Source organism: Cuculus canorus, chromosome W, assembly GCF_017976375.1.
Source record: "Cuculus canorus isolate bCucCan1 chromosome W, bCucCan1.pri, whole genome shotgun sequence".
Classification (NCBI taxonomy): Eukaryota; Metazoa; Chordata; class Aves; order Cuculiformes; family Cuculidae; genus Cuculus; species Cuculus canorus.
In genome coordinates, this window is record NC_071440.1 from 806,156 (window position 1) to 830,045 (window position 23,890).

General features: G+C 45.1%; 1 protein-coding gene across 1 annotated transcript in view; it reads left to right on the forward strand.

Moving 5' to 3' along the window:
- The first annotated feature begins 2,784 nt into the window (after positions 1–2,784).
- Positions 2,785–23,890, forward strand: part of LOC128850281 (Golgi phosphoprotein 3-like) — a 48,948-nt gene continuing 27,842 nt past the window's right edge. Inside the window, exon 1 of the mRNA XM_054053300.1 lies at positions 2,785–2,997. Within this exon, the coding sequence (XP_053909275.1) occupies positions 2,785–2,997 (213 nt within the window). The remainder of the gene's footprint in view (positions 2,998–23,890) is intronic.

The window sequence follows — 23,890 nt, forward strand, 5'->3', positions numbered from 1 at the left end:
AGTTTGGGCATGTATTCAGGAAATTTAAGCTACACTGAAAGTTACCTAAATAAAATTAACTACGAAGGTATAGAACAAAAAATAATGGTTAATGTGTTCAGATTTTGAAAAAATAGTTGTAAGGTAGTCAATTCCCATAAGATCTTAATACTTCTACAAGAAATTACCTGAATGGTTTTCTTAGACTGCTAGTGCATAGTGCTATATTCAGTCTATTCCAGTAGCAGAGAATTCAGGCATCCTGGAACTGATGAATTCTTTGAAGGCATTTTTAGCTGCTGCTTGGCTGTGGAAAAACATCTCTTGCAGGAAGTCATGGGGATGCTTGAAACTGGTAATCAGTGTGAGTGAGGTCTGGCAAGTAAGCAAGGAGAGGGAGGCTTTCGTAGCCCAGTTCAGGCAGCTTCTGCAGAGCCATTTGTGAGACACAGTCCAGTGTTGTCATCGAGAATAGGTCCTTTTTGATTGACCAATGTTGGATGTAAATGTTGCAGTTCTTGGTGAATTGTATCATTTTCTTGACAACACTTCTCTGCTGTGATGGTTTTGCCAGGATTCAGGAAGTTGTAGTGGATGATTCCATTGATAAGTAGAGCAAATGTCATGCTTTAAAATGGTATTCTACATGAACACTGTTCAATAAAAGTTTAATCCAAAATAAGCATCCTGGGGTGCATCAAACAGCACAAGCAGCCAGTCAAAAGAGGTGATTACCCTGCTGTATTCAGCATTGGTGTGGCCTCACCTTGAGTGCTGTGGGCAGTTCTGGGCCCCACAATTTAAGGGGGGTGTTAAGGTCCTTGAATGTGTCCAGAGGAGGGCAACAAAGCTGGTGAAAGGGCTGGAAGGCATGTCCTGTGAGGAGTGGCTGAGGACTCTGGGATTTTCTCGCCTGGAGAAAGGAGGCTGAGGGGCGACCTCATTGCTCTCTGCAGCTTCCTGAGGAGGGTGAGTGGAGAGGGAGGTGCTGAGCTCTTCTCCCTGGGATCCAGTGACAGGACACATAGGAAGGGTTCAAAGCTATGCCAGAGGAAGTTCAGACTGGACATTAGGAAGCATCTCTTTACCGAGAGGGCGGTCAATGCTGGAAGCTGCTTCCTAGAGAGGTGGTCGGTGTTTAAGAGGCATTTGGACAATGCCCTTACTACCATGCTTTAACTTTGGTCAGCCCTGAAGTGGTCAGGCAGTTGGATTGGATGATCATTGTAGTTCCCTTCCAACTGAAATAATCTATTCTGTTCTATAGTCTTACTTACCTGGAAACAATTTTCATATGGGAAAGCCACAATTATTCCTCAAAATTACAATTGTTTAGACAGCAACTCTGCTAGCAGTGATGTCTCTCAGTGTGCCTGATAGGTCTGCCCATTTTTTTTTTCACTAATGGAGCACTCTTTTAGAGCCGATATTCCTAGAAGCTGAACTATTTTACTATTGCTAAATCGAGTCGGATCACACAGACCAAGGTGGCTCTCATATAAAAGAAGGAGAACAAGCTGGAGTGCTATAAGTATTTTTACACTAGTACTAAGCTTGTTCTGAGCACCTTTTTAAAAAAAGTTTTATCCTTGGCAGTATATACCAGTACACAGTGTATAAAGCAAATGGAAAAGGGTGGCACCTGCAGGGAGGGGCGGACAGAAGAGGTGACCCCAACCCGACCAACAGAGGATTCCATCCCATAGACATCGTACTCAGGATAAAACTGAGGGATCACGAGGGTGTCACTCTCTTCTGTGATGGCCAATGTTCAGTGAGGACCTCGTCTGTCTGTTTGCCCCTGATCCATGTGTTCCTGAATCCAGTTCCCAAGTCCAGCCCCCTCCTGTCACCGAGTCCAGCCCGAGACCTTTCCCAGTGCCTGCTCTGCAGAGTCAGTGGTGACAAAGTCATTGGAGGGGGGTGTCATTTCATATATTTGTATATATTTCATTATTTTCTTATTAATAGTACTATGCTTATTTTTACTATTGTTTCATTAAAGCCGTTTTAGTGTTAGTTTCCAACCCGCAAGCCTCTATCATTTCCCTTTCCCGGGGGATATGAGGGAATCGGACACAACTGCTCCTGTTTAGCTGCTGATCAAGCCAGGCGGGGCTAAACCGTGACAAATGTCAAGACTGTTGAGAGCTCTATGTGCTTACCTGAGTTTAGTCCATGAGTGTGTATGTAAAAGATATATTCCTGGAGGGCTGCGATAGCAATCAGACATGGTCTTGTAGCTAAATATGAAATAAAGCAGACTTAAGGTTCTAAATAAGACAGTTTTAAAGAAAAAAAAAACACCTTAATTTAAGAGAGTGTACCTCGCGGCCCCTGGGTTATGCCACAGCGGGCGCCGGCCCGCCAGACCTCTTCCCCTCCATCCGGAATGATGGATTAACTGTCCTCCATAGTCCAGGTAACAGTAACAGTCGACAACGGCAGGCACCACCCGCACTCTCTGATACTGAGGGCACCGTGTTCTCCCGACCCACGGCCCTTTCCGGTCCCCTCCCCCCCGCCTGGCTCTGCCACATCCTCCGCTAACATCAGCCCGCACCGCCATATTGGAGGAGAAGCCACCTCCGCAACTCGGCTGCCGCAGGGAGAGGACGCCGGCCCACACTACTTCCGCTTCCCCCGCTACGGCCGAGCCCCTCTCCCTATGACTCCCCCCAGCCGGCCGCTGCTCTGGTGCGGATAGGGTGGAGGTAGGAGCGGCTTCCGTTCCTTCTCCCCTCTCGAGCTGTCGCCGAGCTCTTCTCCCCGCGGCGGGCCTCTGCCCTCCCGCCGCCTCCAGCCATGACTTCCCTGACACAGCGCAGCTCCGGCCTGGTGCAGCGCCGGACGGAGGCCTCCCGTAACGCCGCTGTTGACAAAGAGCGGGTGGCGTGTGGCGGCCCGGAGGATGAAGGCCGCCAGAATGAGCCCGGCGACAACGAGAAGGGCGACTCCAAGGAAACGCGGCTCACTCTCATGGAAGAGGTACTGCTTCTGGGCCTTAAGGACCGTGAGGTGAGGCCGTGGCTGTGGGGCTGGGGCGGGCCGAGCCGAGGTGAGGGGCGCTGGGCAGGAGGTGCCTGAGGGGGCATAGGTTATTCGGGAGCTTATGGACGTCGTTGATAGGGAAGAAGAGCCTAAGTGGCGCTAGGGTGCGGGTGAGATGAGGGTAAGGACGTTGCTGTAGTGTTGGTTGCTGTGGGTTTAGGGCAAAGGCTTTGGTGGGCATAGGGGCTATTATGTTGTTAGGGGTAGGAGCGCATGCTGGAAGAGGCTCGGGTTTTTGGAGGAGGTGGGGAAGATGCTTGGACGTTGGATGAGAGGGAACCTGTCAGAGATTTCGGATCACCTTTTGGATGCAGGGTTTGCAGAGAGGCTCTAATGTTTATAGCATCTTAAGGAAGTCGGCATAGGGCTTGGGGGAAGACAGGGACTTGGAGCTTCTGACAGCACTGGTGGTTGATTTTGAGACCCTGGTTAGACCTGTGATATTTATACTCCTACACTTACCATATCTCTAACCTGGGAGCCTTGTCTACTCCTATGTATTTTGTCAGACACAACTATATGGTACTTATGGGGTTTTTGGGTGTTTCAGGATGCTTAGCAGTCCTTTTTAATAAGACTTTCCAGACTAATGCATGTTAAAAACGTCTTAAACTTTGGGGAGCTGTTTGACAAAAATGGACCTTGAATAGTAAGGAAATTACATTATTATGTGATTCTGTGTTTTATTGAATTTATAGCTTAATTGGATGTCATAATACTGTGAATAACATTCAGTCATTCATGAAACATACTTACCAAAATAAAACACTTTGGTTTATTAAATTGAAAATAGTATTGTAGTAGTATAGGTCAAAGCCACAGCAAAAGGGAGATTCTTCTGTAAAACTACTGAAACATCCAAGTTCATTGCTCCCAAAGTAAAGGAGTGATAAATATTGAGATATCTTTATTTAAAAATGACAGCTAAGAGATGAGTACAGGCCAGTTTGTTCATTACAGCTCTTCCAGGAATTTTGTAACTTGATTCCGTAGGAAACTGAGAGGTCACTAGGAGGTGGCTGTGCTCTATAACTCGCTCCATTGAAGTTTTTTGTACATGTAGGGAGTTTTATGGTTATATGAGACTTTTTTAGACTTTTTTTTTTTGTTGAAGAATGACGTATGCATGTGTTGAAACCTAGACAAAGGCGTGCTTTTTCTCAAATCACTGAATCTTTTCAGTTGAAAAAGACCTTTAGGATCATTGAGTCAAACCATTAACCTCACACTGCCAAGCCCACCATTAAACCACATCTACACATCTTTTAAATACCTACAGGGATGGACCACTTCTCTGGGCATAATGTTCAGGGCCCAATAACAAGAAAGTATGTAATGTCTATGATGAAAAATCCTTTTATACTTGCCTACCTTTTTGATCCTATTTTAATTTCATGTCCATACGCAAATTACAGGCTAGTAGAAAATAGGAGGTGTGGGAGGAGGAGTACCCAAATTCCTTTACTGCATCTTGTAGCACACAGGCCTCTTTATGGTGCTGCTTTTGGGCTCTTTGGAGGACAACATGCTGATTTGGAACCAGCATTTTGGATACAAGTTGACTTTGTGTTGAAATGGTGTTTATATTTCATGGTTCTGCATGCAGCAAGTGTGGTTATCCCTGCTCTTACAGCATGGCTAGGCTGTTATCTATATTATTTATTTACTGTTAACTTCAAGTGTAGTGTAATCCCTTCTTTCATGTCAAGCTATCTAGCGTAGGACAAAGGTGATACCGAAAACATTGGCAAATAAAACTCTCTAAGACTCGTTTTGGAGTTTTAGAAAGCAAGCATCCTTTATCAGGCCTGGGCAACATGCGGGAATGATCTCCATCAGTCACGTGCAACGAGACAAAGGCTGGTTACAGAATATATTTCCCACTTAGATGCATGTGTATAAATTTTCCCAGAAATCTTATGCATATTCTATTACTTTCCAAGATCTAATTTTAACGTTATGAAACTTTGCAACAGTCAAAACTCTTGCTAATTTGGAGCTGACTCCAGCTCTCTGCTTGGCCTTGGCTCCAAACAGGGGTGATTACAGAAGAGACATCTGTTTAGCACAAATCATTCCTCACCCAATACGTTATCATTTTCAAAGAAAGGAGAGTGTCTGAAAAACGCTGTTTTAAGGAAAACGTGCTATCAGAGAAAAAAAAAAACAAACCAAAAAAACATGCTCTCAGAGGGACATTCTGTCTAACTTTCAAACCACAACTGCGTAGACAAAAGTTAACTGTACTTTAGCAGGGACACCTCCCATGGGATCAGGTTGCTCCAAGCCCCATCCAACCTGGCCTCGAACGCCTTCAGGGATGGGGCAGCCACCACTTTTCTGGGCAGCCTGGGCTAGGGCCTTCCCACCCTCACAGGAAAACATTTTTTCCTTATATCTAACCTAAATCTCCCCTCTTTCAGCTTAAAACCGTTCCCCCTGTTCCTGTCCCTGCACTCCCTGATCAAGAGCCCCTCCCCAGCTTTCCTGTAGGCCCCCTTTCTGTACTGGAAGCTGCTCTAAGGTCTCCCTGGAGCCTTCTCCAGGCTGAACAATTCCAGCTCTCTCAGCCTGGCCTCAGATGGGAGGTGCTCCAGCCCTCTGATCATCTCTGTGGCCTCTTCTGGACATGCTCTAACAGCTCCATGTCCTTCCCGTGCTGAGGATTCCAGAACTAGACGCAGTATTCCAGATGAAGCCTCACAAGAGTGGAATAGAGGGGCAGAATCCCCTCCCTTGTCCTGCTGGTCACACCACATCTGATGCAGCCCAGGACATGGTTGGCTTTCTGGGCTGCAAGCACACATTGCTGGCTCATGATAAGCTTCTCATCCACTGAAAGGATGGGAAGGAGAAGGTAGTCTATAGTAAACGTGTGACTCAGTTTTCTATGCGTAGACAACATTCTCAATCTGTTTTCTCATAACTTCTATTAAAGAAAGAGTAAAATAAATGTCAACTTATCATGTGCCCCTTTTAATTGGGTTTTTCCCAGGTTACAATGAGGCCTTGGATCAATTTCAGTAATTTATTTTCTTTCCTTTCAGAAATATTTATAAAATGTTACTTCAGAATGATTTCACATAGGCATTTTAGGTATAAAAGCTACGGGATTATATATAAATTAGTGCACAACTGTTCTCTTCCTCTAAGTGTATGAAATGTGAGTCTGGATGAGTAGGAGCACATAATAGGTGTGTTAGTCTGAGTGCAGACCACTATTATGCATGTCAAGTCTTCCCCACCACTGTTAGTATATCTTATAGTAAAATTCTGCATTACAACCCTTCTTTTTTCTTTTTTTTTTTTTCTGTTTGTAATGGACCATTAAGATAATAAAATAGTATGCCTTGATAGCTAGATCTTTGTAATTGGGAGAGCTGTTAAATGCTCATAGGTCTTTTACTATTTGTGTTACAGGATTTGTTCATCACACAAGGAAATTAGGCTATTGGGCTTTTCCCATATCTTTCTGTTGCTGATATTCTTTTAAGTACTTGTAAGCTACTTATTGCTATACACTTTTAGTCATCTGCCTTTACTGTCTTACTGGATAGCATTGTGGCTGTATTGGTTATGGAGTCCTTAACCGCCAGGCTAGGTGTCTTTTGTACATGGGCTGTGCTGTGAGTTTCCTGTATAGCAAATAATTTTTGCACAGCACACTGTGCTTCCATCTTTTACTTCAGTAGACACTTGATTTTACTCTGGCACTTCCACATCTGATAGTCTGTACCACAAGAGAAGCATTCCATACGTATTATGTTACCATTTCAGTACGTATTCTGCATTGCACAAGGAGAGGGCAGGTTTGGTTAGGTTGAGATAAATACCAGATGGATGTTTGATCTATACTAATCACTTAGGAAGTGCTAATGACAGCTGCTTTGCCTATGCTGGATATTTAAATGAGACTTCTACTTTACCAGCTTCTGACATGGCATTATTATGAGATAGTCTGTTTCTTGAAAATTATTTGCACCTGGATAAGTGAAACCAGTAAGAGAGGTGCTCACAGAAGAAGAAACTGAAAGGAAACTAGGGGAAGTTTAGATGAAGTGAGGAATTCCTATCAGTTATGCACACTGTGTTTAACAAACAGCCAAAACATTTTTCTGGAAATCTTATCAGCGTTAATTATGTGATGCAAATCCCTTAAGAAGAAACATTGTACAGTTCCCCAGTTTGAAATAACACAGTCCTTTATGTGGTGTTTTAAATCTTGACAACTGTGGAAGAAAAGTTAGAAGAAAAGGATAGTTGTTCTATTTGGGGCAGATACAGTATATTTATAAGCCCAGAGGAGGTAATTGTTTTAATGTGGCCTAGTTAGTCAAAGTCAGTGAAACTTCCACCTATTATTTAGTCTGCCAATATTAGACTTGCTTTGCCTGTATTAGAAGGACATTTGAGTTTTCTTACTGTTTTTAAGAGTGTACTGGGTCTGACTGGAGTAGAGTTAATTTTCTTCATAGCAGCCAGTATGGTGCTAGGTTTTAGATGTTTTGGTTAAAGGAAAAGAAATAATGTTGATAACACACCCATGTTTTAACTGCTGCTGAACAATGTTTGAACATTGTCAAGCCCACCTCTGTTTCTCACTCTGCCTGCCCCCAGTGAGTAGGCTCAAGGTATGCAAGAAGCTGGGAGAAGGGGCAGCCAGGACAGCTGACCCCAACTGACCAAGGGGATATATGCTGAATAGTGTCATAATGTTTTACCACAGAGTGTAAACCACAGAGTGCGATGAGCATAAAAGCCTAAACTCTTGAATACTCTGTGAAATCAACTTTTACTCAACTTATTACAGCAAAAAGGTAACAAATAGTTAGTAGGGATCAACAACGAGTTAACAGTAACAGCTTTCAAGGCAAGGCATCTAATCGTTGTTACAAAGTATAGTAATTAAGAAAGATGCATCACCAACTGCCCTATCATCATCATCCAGAGCTGAACTTGCCAGGGAGACTCTATTGCAGTGAGGATTTGGAGAGCCTGTCCTGGCAATTGGGAGTCCTGTGCAGTGTGTCCACTCATAGGTGGGGTCTCCAAAGTCGCCATAAGAGGGTCCAGCTTTTATACTGTTAAATAAACAACTTGCATCATGTGGGATCTCTGGTTTCAGCTACCCGGTTGGTCCCCCTCCTGAAGCCTGGCCAGAGCTCAGGAAGGGAGATCAAGGGAATGGCCCGATATCTCTTATCTCTGAACTAAGGGGCTGTTGGGTCGCAACATTCCTGCATAGCTCTTTCTCCTTTCACACAGTGTTCATGCTTGTGCTGATTGGTCAGCCAGGGCGTCGATGGCCAATCACAATGGTGGTCACACACTGACCCTGAGCTCAGGGACTGCTGCACCTTCTCACCTCTTGTGTATGCTGGGCAAACTACCACTAAGGTGGCACAGCCCAATTCTACTGATAATGCGACTGTGATGCATTTTCTCATGCTCTCTGTGCCAAGAATAGCACAGCACAATTCCACTGATCATAGCAATGTGAGAAGTTACAGACTGAACAGTACACAGAGCAATGCAATACGAACCATCCATGGGTCACCCACATTACTCTGGGCCAGTCCGTCAGGCCCTGTCACTTCATGTGGTCCCCAATAAAAAGGGAGAGAGGGGATTGGTAGGTGGTCATTGCTTGGGGACTGACTGGGCATTGATCTGTGTGTGTGAGGTAGTGAGTGAATGCCTTTGCATCACGTTTGTTTGTTTTGTTTTGTTTTTTTTATTCCACTTTTGTTCTTCCTATTCTCTCTCTCCCCATCTCAGGAGGAGGAGGGGGGAATTGGGGGAGCAATTGTAGTGGGACTTAGCTGTCAGCCAGGCTGAACCTACCACTAGGAGACATGTACAAGGCTTGTGATGTAAACTTCTGATTGTTGTAGGAAGGATGTGAACTATTTTTCTGGTTCTACTTTATTTGCTTACTGCTCTGGGAAGCCTTGTTTTGAGTGAAATATCTAACGTGGAGGATTAAAGCACCAGTTCTAATTAAACATTTTTTTTTTTCAAATCAATGTCAAATTTTATGCTCAGTGACAATAGCTGATAGTGTAGAAATCAATTTGCAGGCTATGGAAGAAATTAGCTACATCTTTTGTTTTGCACAGTGTGGAGAATAGAGAAAGAACCATGCAAACTTCCCAGCCTGGTAAGGCCCTCAGACTACTACACATTACTGCTGCACTATGTGGGAGGGGATGAAGCTGCAGTATGAAGCCCAAGGGGGATTGAAAGAGATTTTGGGGCCTTGGGACGGCTACTGAGGTAATCTGGGACCCAAGTGATTTCTTCCTCCCTCCTTCCAGTTATGGGTGGTGACATTGTAGGGATCAGATGGGCCCAGTCTATTAATACATGGTTCTGTAGCTGTGTCACCACAACAAGTTTGGGTTTTTTGACAACGGGATGGCCTACGTGGCACCAGAATTACAGGTATCAGATGGGAGCCACCTTTCTCAAAGCAGGAGGAGGGGCTTTGCCCAGGAGCTTGCAGGGCTCGTAGATAGGGCTTTAAACTAGATGTGAAGGGGGAGCGGGATGATATCAGGCTAGCCTAGGACAAGCAGAGGGAGAACACACAATGGTTGGAGGGATAGGGTGCTGGTATGGGCCCTCCACCTGCTGTCCAGGGGCATGATGGGGATGCCATGGCATGGCTGAAGTCCTGTGGAGAGGAGTGAGAGGCTCCTGAGGTAGACCAACGAAAAGGGCTTCTACAGGTACATCAGTCAAAAGAGGAAGGTTAAAGAGATCAGGTTCATGACCACTTGAGGATTCTGAACGAACTTAAGTCTGTGGGACCTGATGAGATGCACCCGAGAGACCTGAGGGAATTGGCCGATGTAGTTGCCAAGCCACTCTCCATGATATTTGAAAAGTCGCGACACTCGGGAGAAGTCCCTGGTGACTGTAAGAAAGGTAACATTGTCCCCATTTCTAAAAGGTGTAGAAAAGATGACCCTGGGAATTGCCGACCTGTCAGCCTCACCTCTCTGCCTTGGAAGATAATGGAACAGGCCCTCCTAGAAGCTCTGCTAAAGCACATGGAAGACAGGGAGGTGATTAATGGCAGCCAGCATGGCTTCACCAGGGGCAAGTCCTACCTGACCAACCTAGTGGCTTTTTATGATGGGGTGACCACAGCAGTGGACACGGCTAAACTGACGGATGTGATCTCTCTGGACTTTTTACAAGAGAATGTAGTGATAGGACAAGGGGGAATGGCTTTAAATCGGGAGGTGGAAGATTTAGATTAGACATTAGGAAGAAATTCTTCATGATGAGGGTGAGGAGGCCCTGGCCCAGGTTGCCCAGGGAAGTTGTGGCTGCCCCATCCCTGGAGGTGTTCAAGGCCAGGTTGGATGGGGCTTTGAGCAACCTGATCCAGTGGGAGGTGTCCCTTCCCATGGCAGGGGGGTTGGAACTGGATGATCTTTAAGGTCCTTTCCGACCTAAACCTTTCCATGATTCTGCCAAGGATCCCTAAAAGAACCTGTCTGCCCCTTAATGTTGGGTGGCGCATGCATGTTATTTACTTATGTAATGTGGGGGGAAAAAAGTAATTAACAGATGTTAACTGCCTACTGATGGGAAGCAGTGAATGAATTCCTTATATTACTTTTCTTGTGCACTCAGCTTTAGCTTTACCTATATAAACTCTGTTTATTTTAAACCATGAGTTTTAACACTTTTAATCTTCTGTTTTTTCTCCTCCATCCCACTGGGGGGAGTGAGCGAGCAGCTATGTGGGGCTTAGCTGCCTACTAGGGTTAATCCACAACAAAAGGTCAAACTATAATACACAGGTTTTGTTTTCTGACTCAATTAGTACTACAACCCATTAGTTATATTAGCTTGGATTTAGGTTTGTGTGCTCTTGTTGTGTGCTTTGCTTTTTTTATGGAGCATCAGCATAGTTCACAGAAGATGAGAATCTGTCTTCAGAGAAGTCATCCTGGATTTTATAATGTAGCCACTTTGAGCTTATTCTGAAGGCAATGAATGGGTATGACTGTCAAGTCTGTTACAAATTTAGTATAGGAAAGCTTCTTCATCCTGCTTTAGTTTCCTGAATGTTGCTACTACTGGATTTTATGAAGGGTGAACTGGTGAAAAATAATACAGCTCTGACTGTATTCCTTTACTGCATTTTGTGGAGAAAGGATTGTTCATTTCTGCTATACAGGATTGCCTCCCACTATTCCGCTACACCAAAACATTGGGCATGCACTGTTGCAATCCTCCTGAAACTATGACAGAGCAAGAGGGCAACTTCTTGTCAGACAACTCTTAGGCAACACTAGGAGCCTTGTGCTACTGCTGCTTCTGTTCTTTTTCCATGAATTACTAGGACTTGTCTGTAACTTTTTGTTTAATATAGTTATTTTATAATGAAGGTCACGTGAGTCCAAAGAACAACAATAAAGTATGTAGTTTCCCAGTAGTTATAACTTCTGGCAGTATTGCATCTGCCCTAATTTGAAGCAAAGGCAGTACAGGAAGAGAGAGTTACTCAGTCTGATGCAGCTGTTGTCCAAAATGCGGATCTGTTGCCTGGTGTGCAGTAGCCAATCTCTATGTCACCAAGAGAGACATTGTTTATTCGGAGTTTGTGCAACTAGACTCTCAGGGAGACAGACCCTCCAAACTCGAGTGTTAAGCCCCCGACATAGACCTCACAATTTTATACACTGCAGATAGAGAAATATTCATAGAATTCCCTGAAAAGTCATGCGTATTCATAACTAATCCTACTATCTTGGTCTTTTACTGTGTGTGCCCTGAAATTCTAAATGTATTATTCTACAGTCTTTATACGATCTCTAGTGGCTATTTCACAGTTCTTTACTGGTGACCTTTTGCTGGTTTCTTGCTGGTATTAAAGTTAGCTCATTAGTTTTTGCATTTCTCAGTTATCACATCCTTGCTTAGCTCAGCCTGTTTAACAGACTATTTTTGATCTTCGATTTGCCCCATGGTGCCCATTCAAGGTTAGTTTTGCTAAAAAGACAGTGCGTTTAATCAAGCGTCTCCTTTTTTTTTTTCTTAACAAATTGGGGAAAGTGTCACCTTTTTCATAACAAGTTTAGTGATAACAAAACCATCTGCGATCTGACTTTTAGTTCCTTGTAAAAATATTTCAAATGTAGGGCCTTCTCACAGTTTTATAGTTTAATGAGTTCATGATTTCTTTCAACACAGCATCCTAGGAAATAAATACTAGCTAACTAGTCTTATCTGGGTTTTAGGAGGTTGAACTAGGTATTTCATCAGGTCTGGATTTCTTTTGCATGTTGGTATGTTAGGAACTGAAGCAGTTAGTGAACCCAGAAAATATGTTGCTAAATACTTTATAGTTGAAAGATTTAAGGTATTTAACATATATCTTACCCTTTAAGGAAATAGCCATATAGTAGTGAACTTTGATGTTTTGTTCTTCTGAATGGATCCCCACCATTTCTAGGGGTGGATTGGAAATGGAGTGAACAGGATTTTTGTCAGGGAGGAAATTTAGGGTACTGATCATACACTGTCCAAGTCAGTGCAAATCTTCTGCCTGGGAAAGCTACGTTACCTCTGTAGCAGTGTTGTTTCTCCTGAGTCTAGAAACTTCCCAATTTATCCAATAGTTCTCCCACATCATGCAGCAGGAAAAGGTTCTGTCATTTCTAGCATGGTGTTGTGGCCTCTTCCTCACTGAGGGACCTCATAACTCAGGTGTAGCTAAATAGCTGTGCTTCAACAATTGCCCTAAAGTAGGGGAGTGGATGTTTCACAGTTTTGGCCTTGTTGAGCATACTCTCTCTCTTTGCTCTCTGTGGTATAACAGACTTGCTAGGCCTTGTGGATGGCAAATACCGAACTTTGCAAGAGAGCGGTTTGCAAAAGGAAGATGTTTGACTTGAACAATGAACAACTGTATCTGGTGAGACAGATAGATCTAACATTCATATCAGCTGAGTGACACCTGGGGTGAGACAGAGGCCTCACAGCCTGGTGTTGCTTCAGTTAAGAGCAGAAACACCCCCGAAAGCACAGACTGAGCACGCCTTGAAGGCGTGGGGAAACCGCCAAGTCCCCGCTTCGGACTACACAAGCGGCCTTGCCAAGGGCCAATCAACACTTACGAATTGACTTAGTCCCACCTCACCAGGAAGTGCCAAAGAGTTTGCAAAAGGTATAAAACTGGCACCTGAAACCCTTTCCTTGGGGGAGAAAAAATGACCACCTTACCTGATGGACAGGTCGATGTGCCTGGACCTCTCCTCCCCCACCAAGGAGGGACATATGGTAAGAATTGTGCCTCAGGCTCTGTTGGATGCTTCCTCAGAAAAATAACTACTAACTCAAGCTTCTTTTATATATATATATATATATATATATATGTATGTATGTACGTATCTATGATCATCGTTAACAGGTTATAATCTAGTGCTAACGCAGAAAGTGAATTTATCAACAACAATCCCAAACTTGTTTTCATCTGTCACTTGAATTAAATCACTTATTGCCTCCAGCACTGGGAAATTGTCTCTCTGACAGGCATTGTGAAACTTTCTAAACTGTGACAGCCACTGGGCTTGCTGGCATCAAGCATTAACCCTGTGGATGCCAGTCTCTGAGGAGACTCTTGCAGATGACACTAATTCTGACTGGTGGCAAAGCACATATACATGCATATACATAATCCTTTAGTCATAAACTGTCTACCAGGCTTAGGACTAGAGACAAATCCAGCCACACCTAAGGTTCTCTCTGAGGGGAAGCTTAGAAAGCAAAGGAGGTCCATCTTGAACCTTGTGACTTGACAGGAGGGTATCCTTCAGCCACCTATCAGAGTCATATCTATTTAACGTGATACCCTAGTGTTAAAGAAAAGTTCAAATCCTAGGTTCTGACACAGAGTCTGTTTTTTACAGCCCAGGTTGTATGTGTCCTTGTGGAGAGACCCAGAAAAAAGGAACTCCTGGGCAATTATAGAATCATAGAATAGTTTGTGTTGGAAGGGCCCTTAAAGATCATGTAGTTCCAACACCCCTGCCATGGACAGGGACATCCCACTAGATCAGGCTGCCCAAGGCCCTATCCAACCTGGCTTTGAACACCTCCAGGGATGAGGCATCCACAACTTCCCTGGGCAACCTGTTCCAGTGTCTCTTATACCTTTTACAATTTAAGTTTTCACCCCCCATGCGTTCTTCATGTGCTGTCCACACAAAAGTTGATCCAATGGTATTTCAGGGCTGGGGTCTTTTATTCCTTATTTGATTTTGTTCCTGTTACCAGGCAAGCCACCCCTTTTCCTATCTTCAAGGTGTGCAGCTGGTCATAATCCCTTATCTTCTGACCCGAATCAGTCCCTGGGGCCCCCTTCTGTGACTCAGCAAAAGTTAAATACGAGTCCATCCTCTCATATATCTGTCAGTCCTGTATCTTCTCCTCTGCTTAGTAACCATGCTAACAGAGTTCATTTAAAGTTCACTTATGCTAAGTTTTGAACAAGCCTACTCATCCTAAGATTTAAGTGAACACACACTTGATTCAAATTTAACCTGTCTACCTTGAGAGTCATTTAATCATAACTTAAAAGCATACACATAAGAGATTAATATCAGAGTAGTGTGCAGTAAACTTATATCTTTGCTTTACCTGTGAGATGTTTTACCAGTGTCTTGCAATTACACCTTCTGCCTGCAAAATTACTACTTAAAGCTTTAAATGGCTTATCAACATCATTTATAAGTAGCTGACATATGGAAACCCTTTTCTACTGATGGTTATATCATCCTATATATTCTGAATACTTTTTGCGATATCCAATTATAAAGTAATTTTAAAATTCCTATGTCTGTCCTGTGCTGAGGGCTGCAGAGCTGGACACAGTAATATTAAAAGGGTTTTTTTTCTAGCAAAATGAACTAAACATAATGATGCCATACTGGAGATTTTTGCTTTAAGCCACGGTTTCACAAAATTGGTAGCCAGCCTGTGCTGAATTTTTTGACATCCACAGTATATCCTAATATACTCTGCTCTAAATTCCATATCTTTCTAAAGTGACTGGTTCTCTTGCCAATAAGTTATTTGTCCTGTCACTGTGGAAGCACAGCATTAGTGGCTACCACTCCTGGCAAAGCTCATTGATAAAGAAAAACAGATTGTGAATGCAAATAAGTCATAGGCAGCACTGCAGATGGCCTGTCCAGAGGTTTCAGTAAACAGTGAGGCTCACCACATTAAAGACATATTTCTGGATTATATTTACTAATGTCCCTCTGATGGTGGTGTGCACAGAAACACACTCTCTACATTTGTCTAATAAGAGGCTCTCCAAAGGATACCTGTATGCAGGGCATATGGAAGGAAGAAAACCAGTGTATTGTATGCACTGTGTTCATGTTCTGCAATAAAACTCTCAAAGTACTGCAGTTATCTGGTAAGTTATTGTAAAAGTGGCACTAGACTAAATTATGGCAACCAAATCATGGTGCTTATTAACCATGAATGTGCAATACATACTTCAAGCAAAAGGTGACTATCCTAACACTACTTAATGACTGAAAGTACCAGAAGGGAAAAGGGGGGACACCTAGAAGAAGAATGTATCTTCTAGGAGAAGACACATAAGGAACAAGTTATTAGCTCAGAGGAAAAGCAAAGAGCCATACATGCTCAGACGCCTCAATAGTGTCAGCTGTGTTCTGTGAAATAGAGCCATATTCTATGAAAGAAGCATGGTTGTGCTATGGATTTTTGCACAATAATATGCTCCAGTGCAGCAAGTTATGGCAAAAGGGCAACACTCGGCACCACATATCAAATAATTACTTAGGGAGCATTTATCCGGTGCCAAGAGTCAGAACACCATGGAAAGTGAGTTGGTAGGAGCTCTGGGAAAAGAAACAGCATCCTTGGGATCTTCATGGACCTGACTTCTCTAAGTCTCTATCTGAACTCAAGGTTCACTAAATCACGGTGGGAGCGTGGTTCTCTAGGAAAAGTTGTACCAGTGTCACAGTCACAACCTATAAAGGGTATTCAACTCATGGGTGTGTAAAGATTGTCAACATGGGTTCGTAGGCTTCTGTAATACACAAGGACACAGAGGCTTTGTTTCTGTGAATTCCTTTATTATAAATTGCTATTAGTAAAACAAGCGTATATTGCAAATTGCTACAAAGCTACCAGGAGTGAATCTAATTAATGATGAAAAAAGTCTCTCTTCATAGATGGCTGATTACAGACTCTGTGATGCAGATCAAGTTATGCCTAAAAATCAAACTATTTGGCTAGGTCCCTGTTGTTTAGCCTCAGGGATAGTTATCCCCCTACCTTCCAGATGGGCTATGATGTGGTCACACATTCTCTGGACCTTATTGGAAGAATCCTCTCCAATTAAAACGTCATCTGTATATTGATATATTGTCACCCCTCATTCCTGTGGGACTTATTCTGATTCCCAAGTTAAAGCCTGATGTGACAATGCAGGGCTATGTTTGAATCCTTGGGGTAACTGGGTAAAAGCAAATCTCTCTTGATCCTCAGGTTGCAATGGAACCACAAAAAACATATATCTTTCACATCCAGGGCCACCATCTAAGGATGGGCTGTTTGCTCTATAGTGCAAACAAGATCTGTGATAGATGGGATGGCAGCCTGTAAGGGTACGGTATTTTCATTCAGTGTGTGATAGTCTATCATCAAATGCGAGGTGCCATTAGGTTTACAGATAGGCCACATGGGGAAGTTATGTGGGAAATGAGTATTCTGAATAATACCCTGTCAATAATGCCCTATCATTCCAAATCCTGAATAAGTGTAGTTATGCCTAGTGAGGCTTCAGGGCTGTAAGGCTGATTATTTTTGCTGTCTTAAATCACTTGGTTTTGAATGTCGAGACTGCAGCAGAGGCAGCATCCTTCAGCCTTATCTCACTCTTACAAGCAGCCCAGCTGCACTTGCTGCCCAGAGAGGTCATGCTGTGAGCTTGCCGGGGGGGGGGGGGGGGAAAGAAGCAAGAGCAGAACGGTACCCGAGACTCATCAGAGTCCTCTGAAGGAGCAGCTCCCAAAACTCGGTTCCAGAACTTTCCTAGAAGCAGCACTGTGCAGGCCCACCGAAAATGATAGATAGTACTCTGGAAGAAAGGCCATTTGTGAGCCCAACGTCCTGGAAGGATTCTCTTGTCACTGGAGCCTTGGAGTGGTGAATCTTTGCTGTTTTTCTTTTATTTCCTCTTTGTTTCCCTCCTTCCCTTCTTTTTATTTCCTCCTCATTGTTCCTACCAAAGGTTTCATAAGCCAATACTTTTCCTATTCCCAAGATTTATGCCTGTGAGAATAAATATCTTTTAGATTAATTGTTGGTGACATTTTCACCTTAATTAGCTGGGGGGAGTCCATACATTTTTGGGAGGACCCAGGGCTCATCCTGGGCATCCCAGACTGGGCTGCAACAAGGACTAATATGATATTGTCATACACGAGTCAAGGCACTTTGGGTACTTTAAGTGCATCTTGTAGTAAAAAGGCAGTTGACCCCTTTGGTTGATATTTTATCTATAGAGATTGCAGAGGTTTGAATCCGAGGGTTTGACATGCACGTGCCTAATGGAGTACTAATGGTTTGGAATTTTAATATATCCATGCTAATATATTTAAGAGCCCTATTGCTAATATGGGTCTTAACTTTCCTCCATTTGGTAGAGTTAGCTTTATCCTAGCTACTGGGAGCCATTGCCTTTTTTCCAATCATCCCTGTTATATAAAGCCTTTCTTGAGTTTTCTGGATTAAGCCAGGGGTGTCCCTGGCTTTAATCATTGATATTGAGGCTCCTGTGTCCATGAGAAAAGGGGCAGAATATTTATCATTCACAACCAATGGTATATGAGGGCTTTTACTAATATTAATTCAAAAAAATTTATTCACTTGGGATGGGTCATCAGAACTTTGGAATTCCCTGGGCCAGAGGTTGGGAGTTCCGCCATTAATTTCCCAGTGCCAGAGGAGCAGATGGAATAGTTTCTCCTAGCACCTTCCCAACATCTCTGTGAGACCTTATCTGTGCGAGAGCTCTGCACAAGGGCTCCTGAACAGACCACACCCTTGCTGTGGATGCCTGGCTGATTCCAGACTCTGTGATGCAGATCATCTATGAAGAGAGACTTTTCTGTTGCAAATTAGTCTCACTCCTGGGAGTGGTTTGGTGAGTGCCATACTGGTAACATCTCAAATAATATATATAGGTGCACATATAAGTATGTGATCATAAGTATGTAAATGCTTTACCAGTAGCAATTCTGTAGCAACTTGTAATATATGCTTGTTTTACTGGTAGTAATTTGTAACAAAGAAATTAATGGAAAGAAGACTCTGTGTCCTTGTGTATTGTGGAATACTATGAACCCATGGTTGCAATCTTTACACATCCACAGCTTCAACCACCCTGACATCTGCTGGAAAAGTAGCACGGCAGCTGTAGGCAGTCCAGGAGACTCCTGGAGTGCATTGAAGATAATTTCTTAGTCCAGCTGACAGAGACCCCCACCGGAGGGGATGCAATACTGGACCTGATGGTCACTAATGTAAGTGAGCTCATCAGTGACATCAGGATCAGAGGCAGCCTGGGCTGCAGTGATCACACACTGGTGGAGTTCAAGGTCCTGAGGGATATGGGACAGGTGAGGAGTATAGTCAGGACACTAAAACTCAGGAAAGCAGACTTCCAGCTCTTCAAGGAATTACTCAGTAGGACCCCCTGGGACATGGTCCTCAGGGATGAGGGAGTGGAACAGAGCTGGAAAATATTTAAGAAAGCTTTCCATAAAGCGCAAGAGCACTCAGTTCCCGTCTGTGGAAAATCAGGCAGGGAAGGGAAGAGACTGGTGTGGCTGAGTGGAGACCTGCTGGTCAAACTGAAGAAGAAGAGGGAACTGCACAGGCAGTGCAAGCAGGGACAGGGAACCTGGGACGTGTATAAGGACGCTGCCTGGTTGTGTAGGGGTGGGGTCAGGAAAACCAAGGTGCAGCTGGAGCTGAACTTGGCAAGGGAAGTAAAGACCAACAAGAAGGGCTTCTACAGGTACATCAATCAGAAAAGGAAGGTTAAAGAGAACGTACCCCCAATGATGGTTGGGAATGGTGACCTCATATCAGCAGATGAGGAGAAGGCTAAGGGACTCAACAACTTTTTTGCCTCGGTCTTCACTGATAACTGCTCTCCTCACCCTTCTTGGGTCATGGGACAGCAAGATGGTGACCAGGAGGGTAAACCCCCTCTCACTGTAGAGGAGGATCAGGTTCATGACCACTTGAGGATTCTGAACATACTTAAGTCTATGGGGCCTGATGAGATGCATCCAAGAGACCAGAGGGAATTGGCCGATGTGGTGGCCAAGCCACTCTGCATGATATTTGAAGTCACGACACTCAGGAGAAGTCCCTGGTGACTGGAAGAAGGGCGACATTGTGCCCATTTATAAAAGGGTAGAAAAGATGACCCTGGGAGCTGCCGACCTGTCAGCCTCACCTCTGTGCCTGGGAAGATCATGGAACAGGTCCTCCTAGAAGCTCTGCTAAAGCACATGGAGGATGGGGAGGTGATTAGAGAAAGGCAGCACGACTTCACCAGGGGCAAGTCCTGTCTGACCAACCTAGTAGCTTTCTGTGATGGGGTGACCACAGCAGTGGACATGGCTAAACTGACGGATGTGATCTATCTAGATTTCTGTAAAGCCTTTGACATGGTCCCCCACAACATCCTTCTCTCTAAATTGGAGAGAAATGGATTTGATGGGTGGACAGTATGGTGGATAATAAACTGGTTGGGTTCATGTATTCAGAGAGTAGTGGTCAATGGCTCAAAGTCCAGATGGAGATCTGTGACGAGTGGTGTCCCTCAGGGGTCTGTACTGGGACCGGTGTTGCTTAATATCTTCATCCATAACATAGACAGTAAGATCGAGTGCACCCTCAGCAAGTTTGCAGATGACACCAATCTGAGTGGTGTAGTTGCCACACCAGAAGGACGGGATGTCATCCAGAGGGACCTGGACAGGCTGGAGAAGTTGGCCTCTGGAAACCTCATGAGGTCCTGCACCTGGGTTGGGGCAATCCCCGTTTTCAGTACACGATGGGGGATGATGTGATTGAGAGCAGCCCTGCAGAGAAGGACTTGGGGGTGCTGGTTGATGAGAAGCTCGACATGAGCTGGCAATGTGCACTCGCAGCCCAGAAGGCCAACCGTATCCTGGGCTGAATCAAAAGAAGTGTGGCCAGCAGGGCGAGGGAGGGGATTCTGCCCCTCTGCTCAGCTCTCCTGGAACCCTGCCTGGATTATTGTGTCCAGCTCTGGAATCCTCAACATAAGAAGCAGATGGAGCTGGTGGAACGGGTCCAGAAGAGGCTACAAAGATGATCAGAAGGCTGGAGCACCTCCCATTCGAGGACAGGCTGAGAGAGTTGGAGTTGTTCAGCCTGGAGAAGACTCAGAGGAGATCTTATAGCGACCTTGCAGTACCTGAAGGGGCTACAAGAAAGCTGGGGAGGGACTGTTCATAAAGGCTTGTAGTGATATGATGAGGGGCAGTGGCTATAAACTAGAGAGGGGCAGATTTAGACTAGAGAGAAGGAAGAATTTCTTCACCGTGAGAGTGGTGAGACACTGGAACAGGTTTCCCAGGGAAGTTCTGGCTCCCCCATCCCTGGAGGTGTTCAAGGCCAGGTTGGATGGGGCCTTGGGCAGCCTGATCTAGTGGGACGTGTTCCTGCCCATGGCAGGGGGGTTGGAACTGGATGATCTTTAAGGTCCCTTCCAAGTCAAACTGTTCTATGATTCTATGATTTAGTGGTGTATATGTGAGAATACTAGTGCTATTTAAGAACATTAAATAATGGAATGTGCATAGAATCACCTGGTTGGAAAAGACCTCTTGGATCATCGAGTCCAACCATTCCTATCTGCCACTAAACCATGTCCCTGAGCACCTTGTCTACCCATCTTTTAAATACCTCCAGGGATGGTGACTCAACCATCTCCCTGGGCAGCCTGTGCCAGTCCCCAACGACCCTTTCTGTGAAAATTTTTTTCCTGATGTCCAGCCTGAACCTCCCCTGGCATAGCTTGAGGACACTCCCCCTTGTCCTATCACCTGTCACTTGGGAGCAGAGGCCAGATCCCTCCTCTCCACAACCTCCTTTCAGGTAGTTGTAGAGAGCAATGAGGTCTCCCCTCAGCCTCCTCTTCTCCAGGCTAAACAACCCCAGCTCTCTCAGCCGCTCCTCATAAGACTTGTTCTCCAGCCCCCTCACCAGCTTCATTGCTCTTCTCTGGACACGCTCCAGAGCCTCAACATCCTTCTTGTGGTGAGGGGTCCAGAACTGAACACAGTATTCGAGGTGCGGTCTCACCAGTGCCGAGTACAGAGGGAGAATAACCTCCCTGGACCTGCTGGTGACACCATTTCTGATACAAGCCAAGATGCCGTTGGCCTTCTTGGCCACCTGGGCACACTGCTGGCTCATGTTCAGTCAGCTGTCAACCAGCACCCCCAGGTCCTTCTCTTCCGTGCAGTTCTCAAGCCACTCTTCCCCCAGTCTGCAGCACTGCACAGGGTTATTGTGCCCCAAGTGCAGGACCCAGCATTTGGCCTTGTTAAACCTCATGCCGTTGGTCTCAGCCCATCGGTCCAGCCTGTTCAGATCCCTTTGCAGAGCCTCCCTACCCTCCAGCAGATCCACACTTCCTCCCAGCTTAGTGTCATCTGCAAACTTGCTGAGGGTGCACTCAGTGCCTTCATCCAGGTTATTGATAAAGATATTGAACAGGACTGGACCCAGCACTGAGCCCTGGGGGACACCACTTGTGACCGGCCTCCAGCTGGAGTTAACTCCATTTACTACAACTCCTTGGGCCCGACCATGCAACCAGTTTTCCACCCAGGAGAGTGTGCGCCTTTCCAGGCCAGAGGCTGACAGTTTCTGAAGCAGAATGCTGTGAGAAACTGTGTCAAAGGCTTTACTGAAGTCCAAAAAGACTACATCCACAGCCTTTCCTTCATACAGTAAGTGGGTCACCTTGTCATAGAAGATGATCAGGTTAGTTTGGCAGGACCTGCATTTCATGACCCCTGTTGACTGGGCCTGATCACCCAGCTATCTTGCACGTGCTGTATGATAGCACTCAAGATCACCTGTTCCATGACTTTCCCCAGCACCGAGGTCAGGCTGACAGGCGTGGAGTTTCCTGGGTCCTCCCTCCAACCCTTCTTGAAGATGGATATAACATCGGCCAGCCTCCAGTCATGTGGAACTTCCCCAATCAGCCAAGATAGCACTCATGATTTTTCCTCTGCACGATCTCACTTCATCCCTGTAGTCCACCCAAGACGCCTGCCCCTTCTTCCAAAGTTCATAGACATTCCTCTTCTTTTTGATGTCCACCCAGATCTCTGCTCAACCAAGCTGGTTTTCTTCCCCGACAGCTCATTTTCCGGTGTATGGGGACAGCTCGCTCCTGCACTGCCAGGATTTATTTCTTGAAGTGCACCCAGCTCTCTTGTGCTCCCTTGCCCTTAAGGACTGTCTCCCATGGGACTTTATCAACCAGCCTTCTGAACAGTCCAAAGTCTGCCCTCTGGAAGTTCAGTGTGGCCGTTCTGCTAACCCCCCTCCTCACCTCACCTAGAACTGAGAATTCTACCATCTCATGACTACTTTGCCCCAGGCATCCTCCAACCGTCACATCTCCCACAAGGCCTTCTCTGTTCACAAACAGCAGATCCAGGAGGGCGCCTTCCCTTGTCGGCTCATTCACCAGCTGTGTGAGGAAGTTGTCTTCCACACACTCCAGGAACCTCCTAGACTGCTTCCTCTCTGCTGTACTGTACCTCCAGCAGACATCTGTTAGATTAAAGTGTCCCACAAGGACAAGAGCTAGCGATCTTGAGAAATCTCCCAGTTGTTTGTAAAAAAGCTCATCAGCCTCTTCTTCTTGTCTGGGTGATCTATAACAGATTACCATCACAATATCTGCCTTCTTGTGGGCTCCTCTGATTTTTACCTACAGGCACTCGATCCTTTCCTCACCATAATCAAGCTCGAGGGTATTGAAGCACTCTCTAACATAGAGGGCTACCCCACCACCTCTCCTGCCTTTCCTGTCCCACCTGAAGAGTTTATGTCCCACCATAGCAGCACTTGTTATACAAGTCGTCCCACCACGTTTCCATGATGACAACTATGTCATAGTCTCCTTGCCCTATAATAGCTTCCAGTTCCTCCTGTTTATTGCCCATGCTGCGTGCATTGGTGTAGATACACTTCAGTTGGGCTGTTAATCCCGCAGCACTCATAAAGGGAATAGTCTTCATTCCCAAATGACTGGTCCTTAGATTATCTAACCCATCAGTGCTGTTTGCATCTTTTCTGTCACGAGATGTACTCGCTCTGAGTTGACACACTGGAGGTCCTCGCCAGTACACCATCTCTCAGTCACTGGAGTGCCATTTCCAGGCTCTTTTCTGTCAAGCCTGGCTTCATCCCCCTCTCCCTTCACGTCTAATTTAAAGCTCTATTAATGAGCCCTGCTAGATTGTTGGACAGAATTTTTGCACCCCTAGGGGACAAGTGTGCCCCATCCCTGGAAAGGAAGCCTGGAGGTGTGTAGGCCAGTCCATGATCAAAGAACCCAAAATTTTGCTCCTCACACCAGGTTTGGAGCCAGGTATTGACTGTCTGGTTTTTCTTGTTCTCTCCCTCTTTATTCCTTGTTATTGGAATGGTGGAGGTAAACACTACTTGTGCCCCGGAGCCCTTCACCATTCTTCCCAGGGCCCTGAAGTTCCTTTTA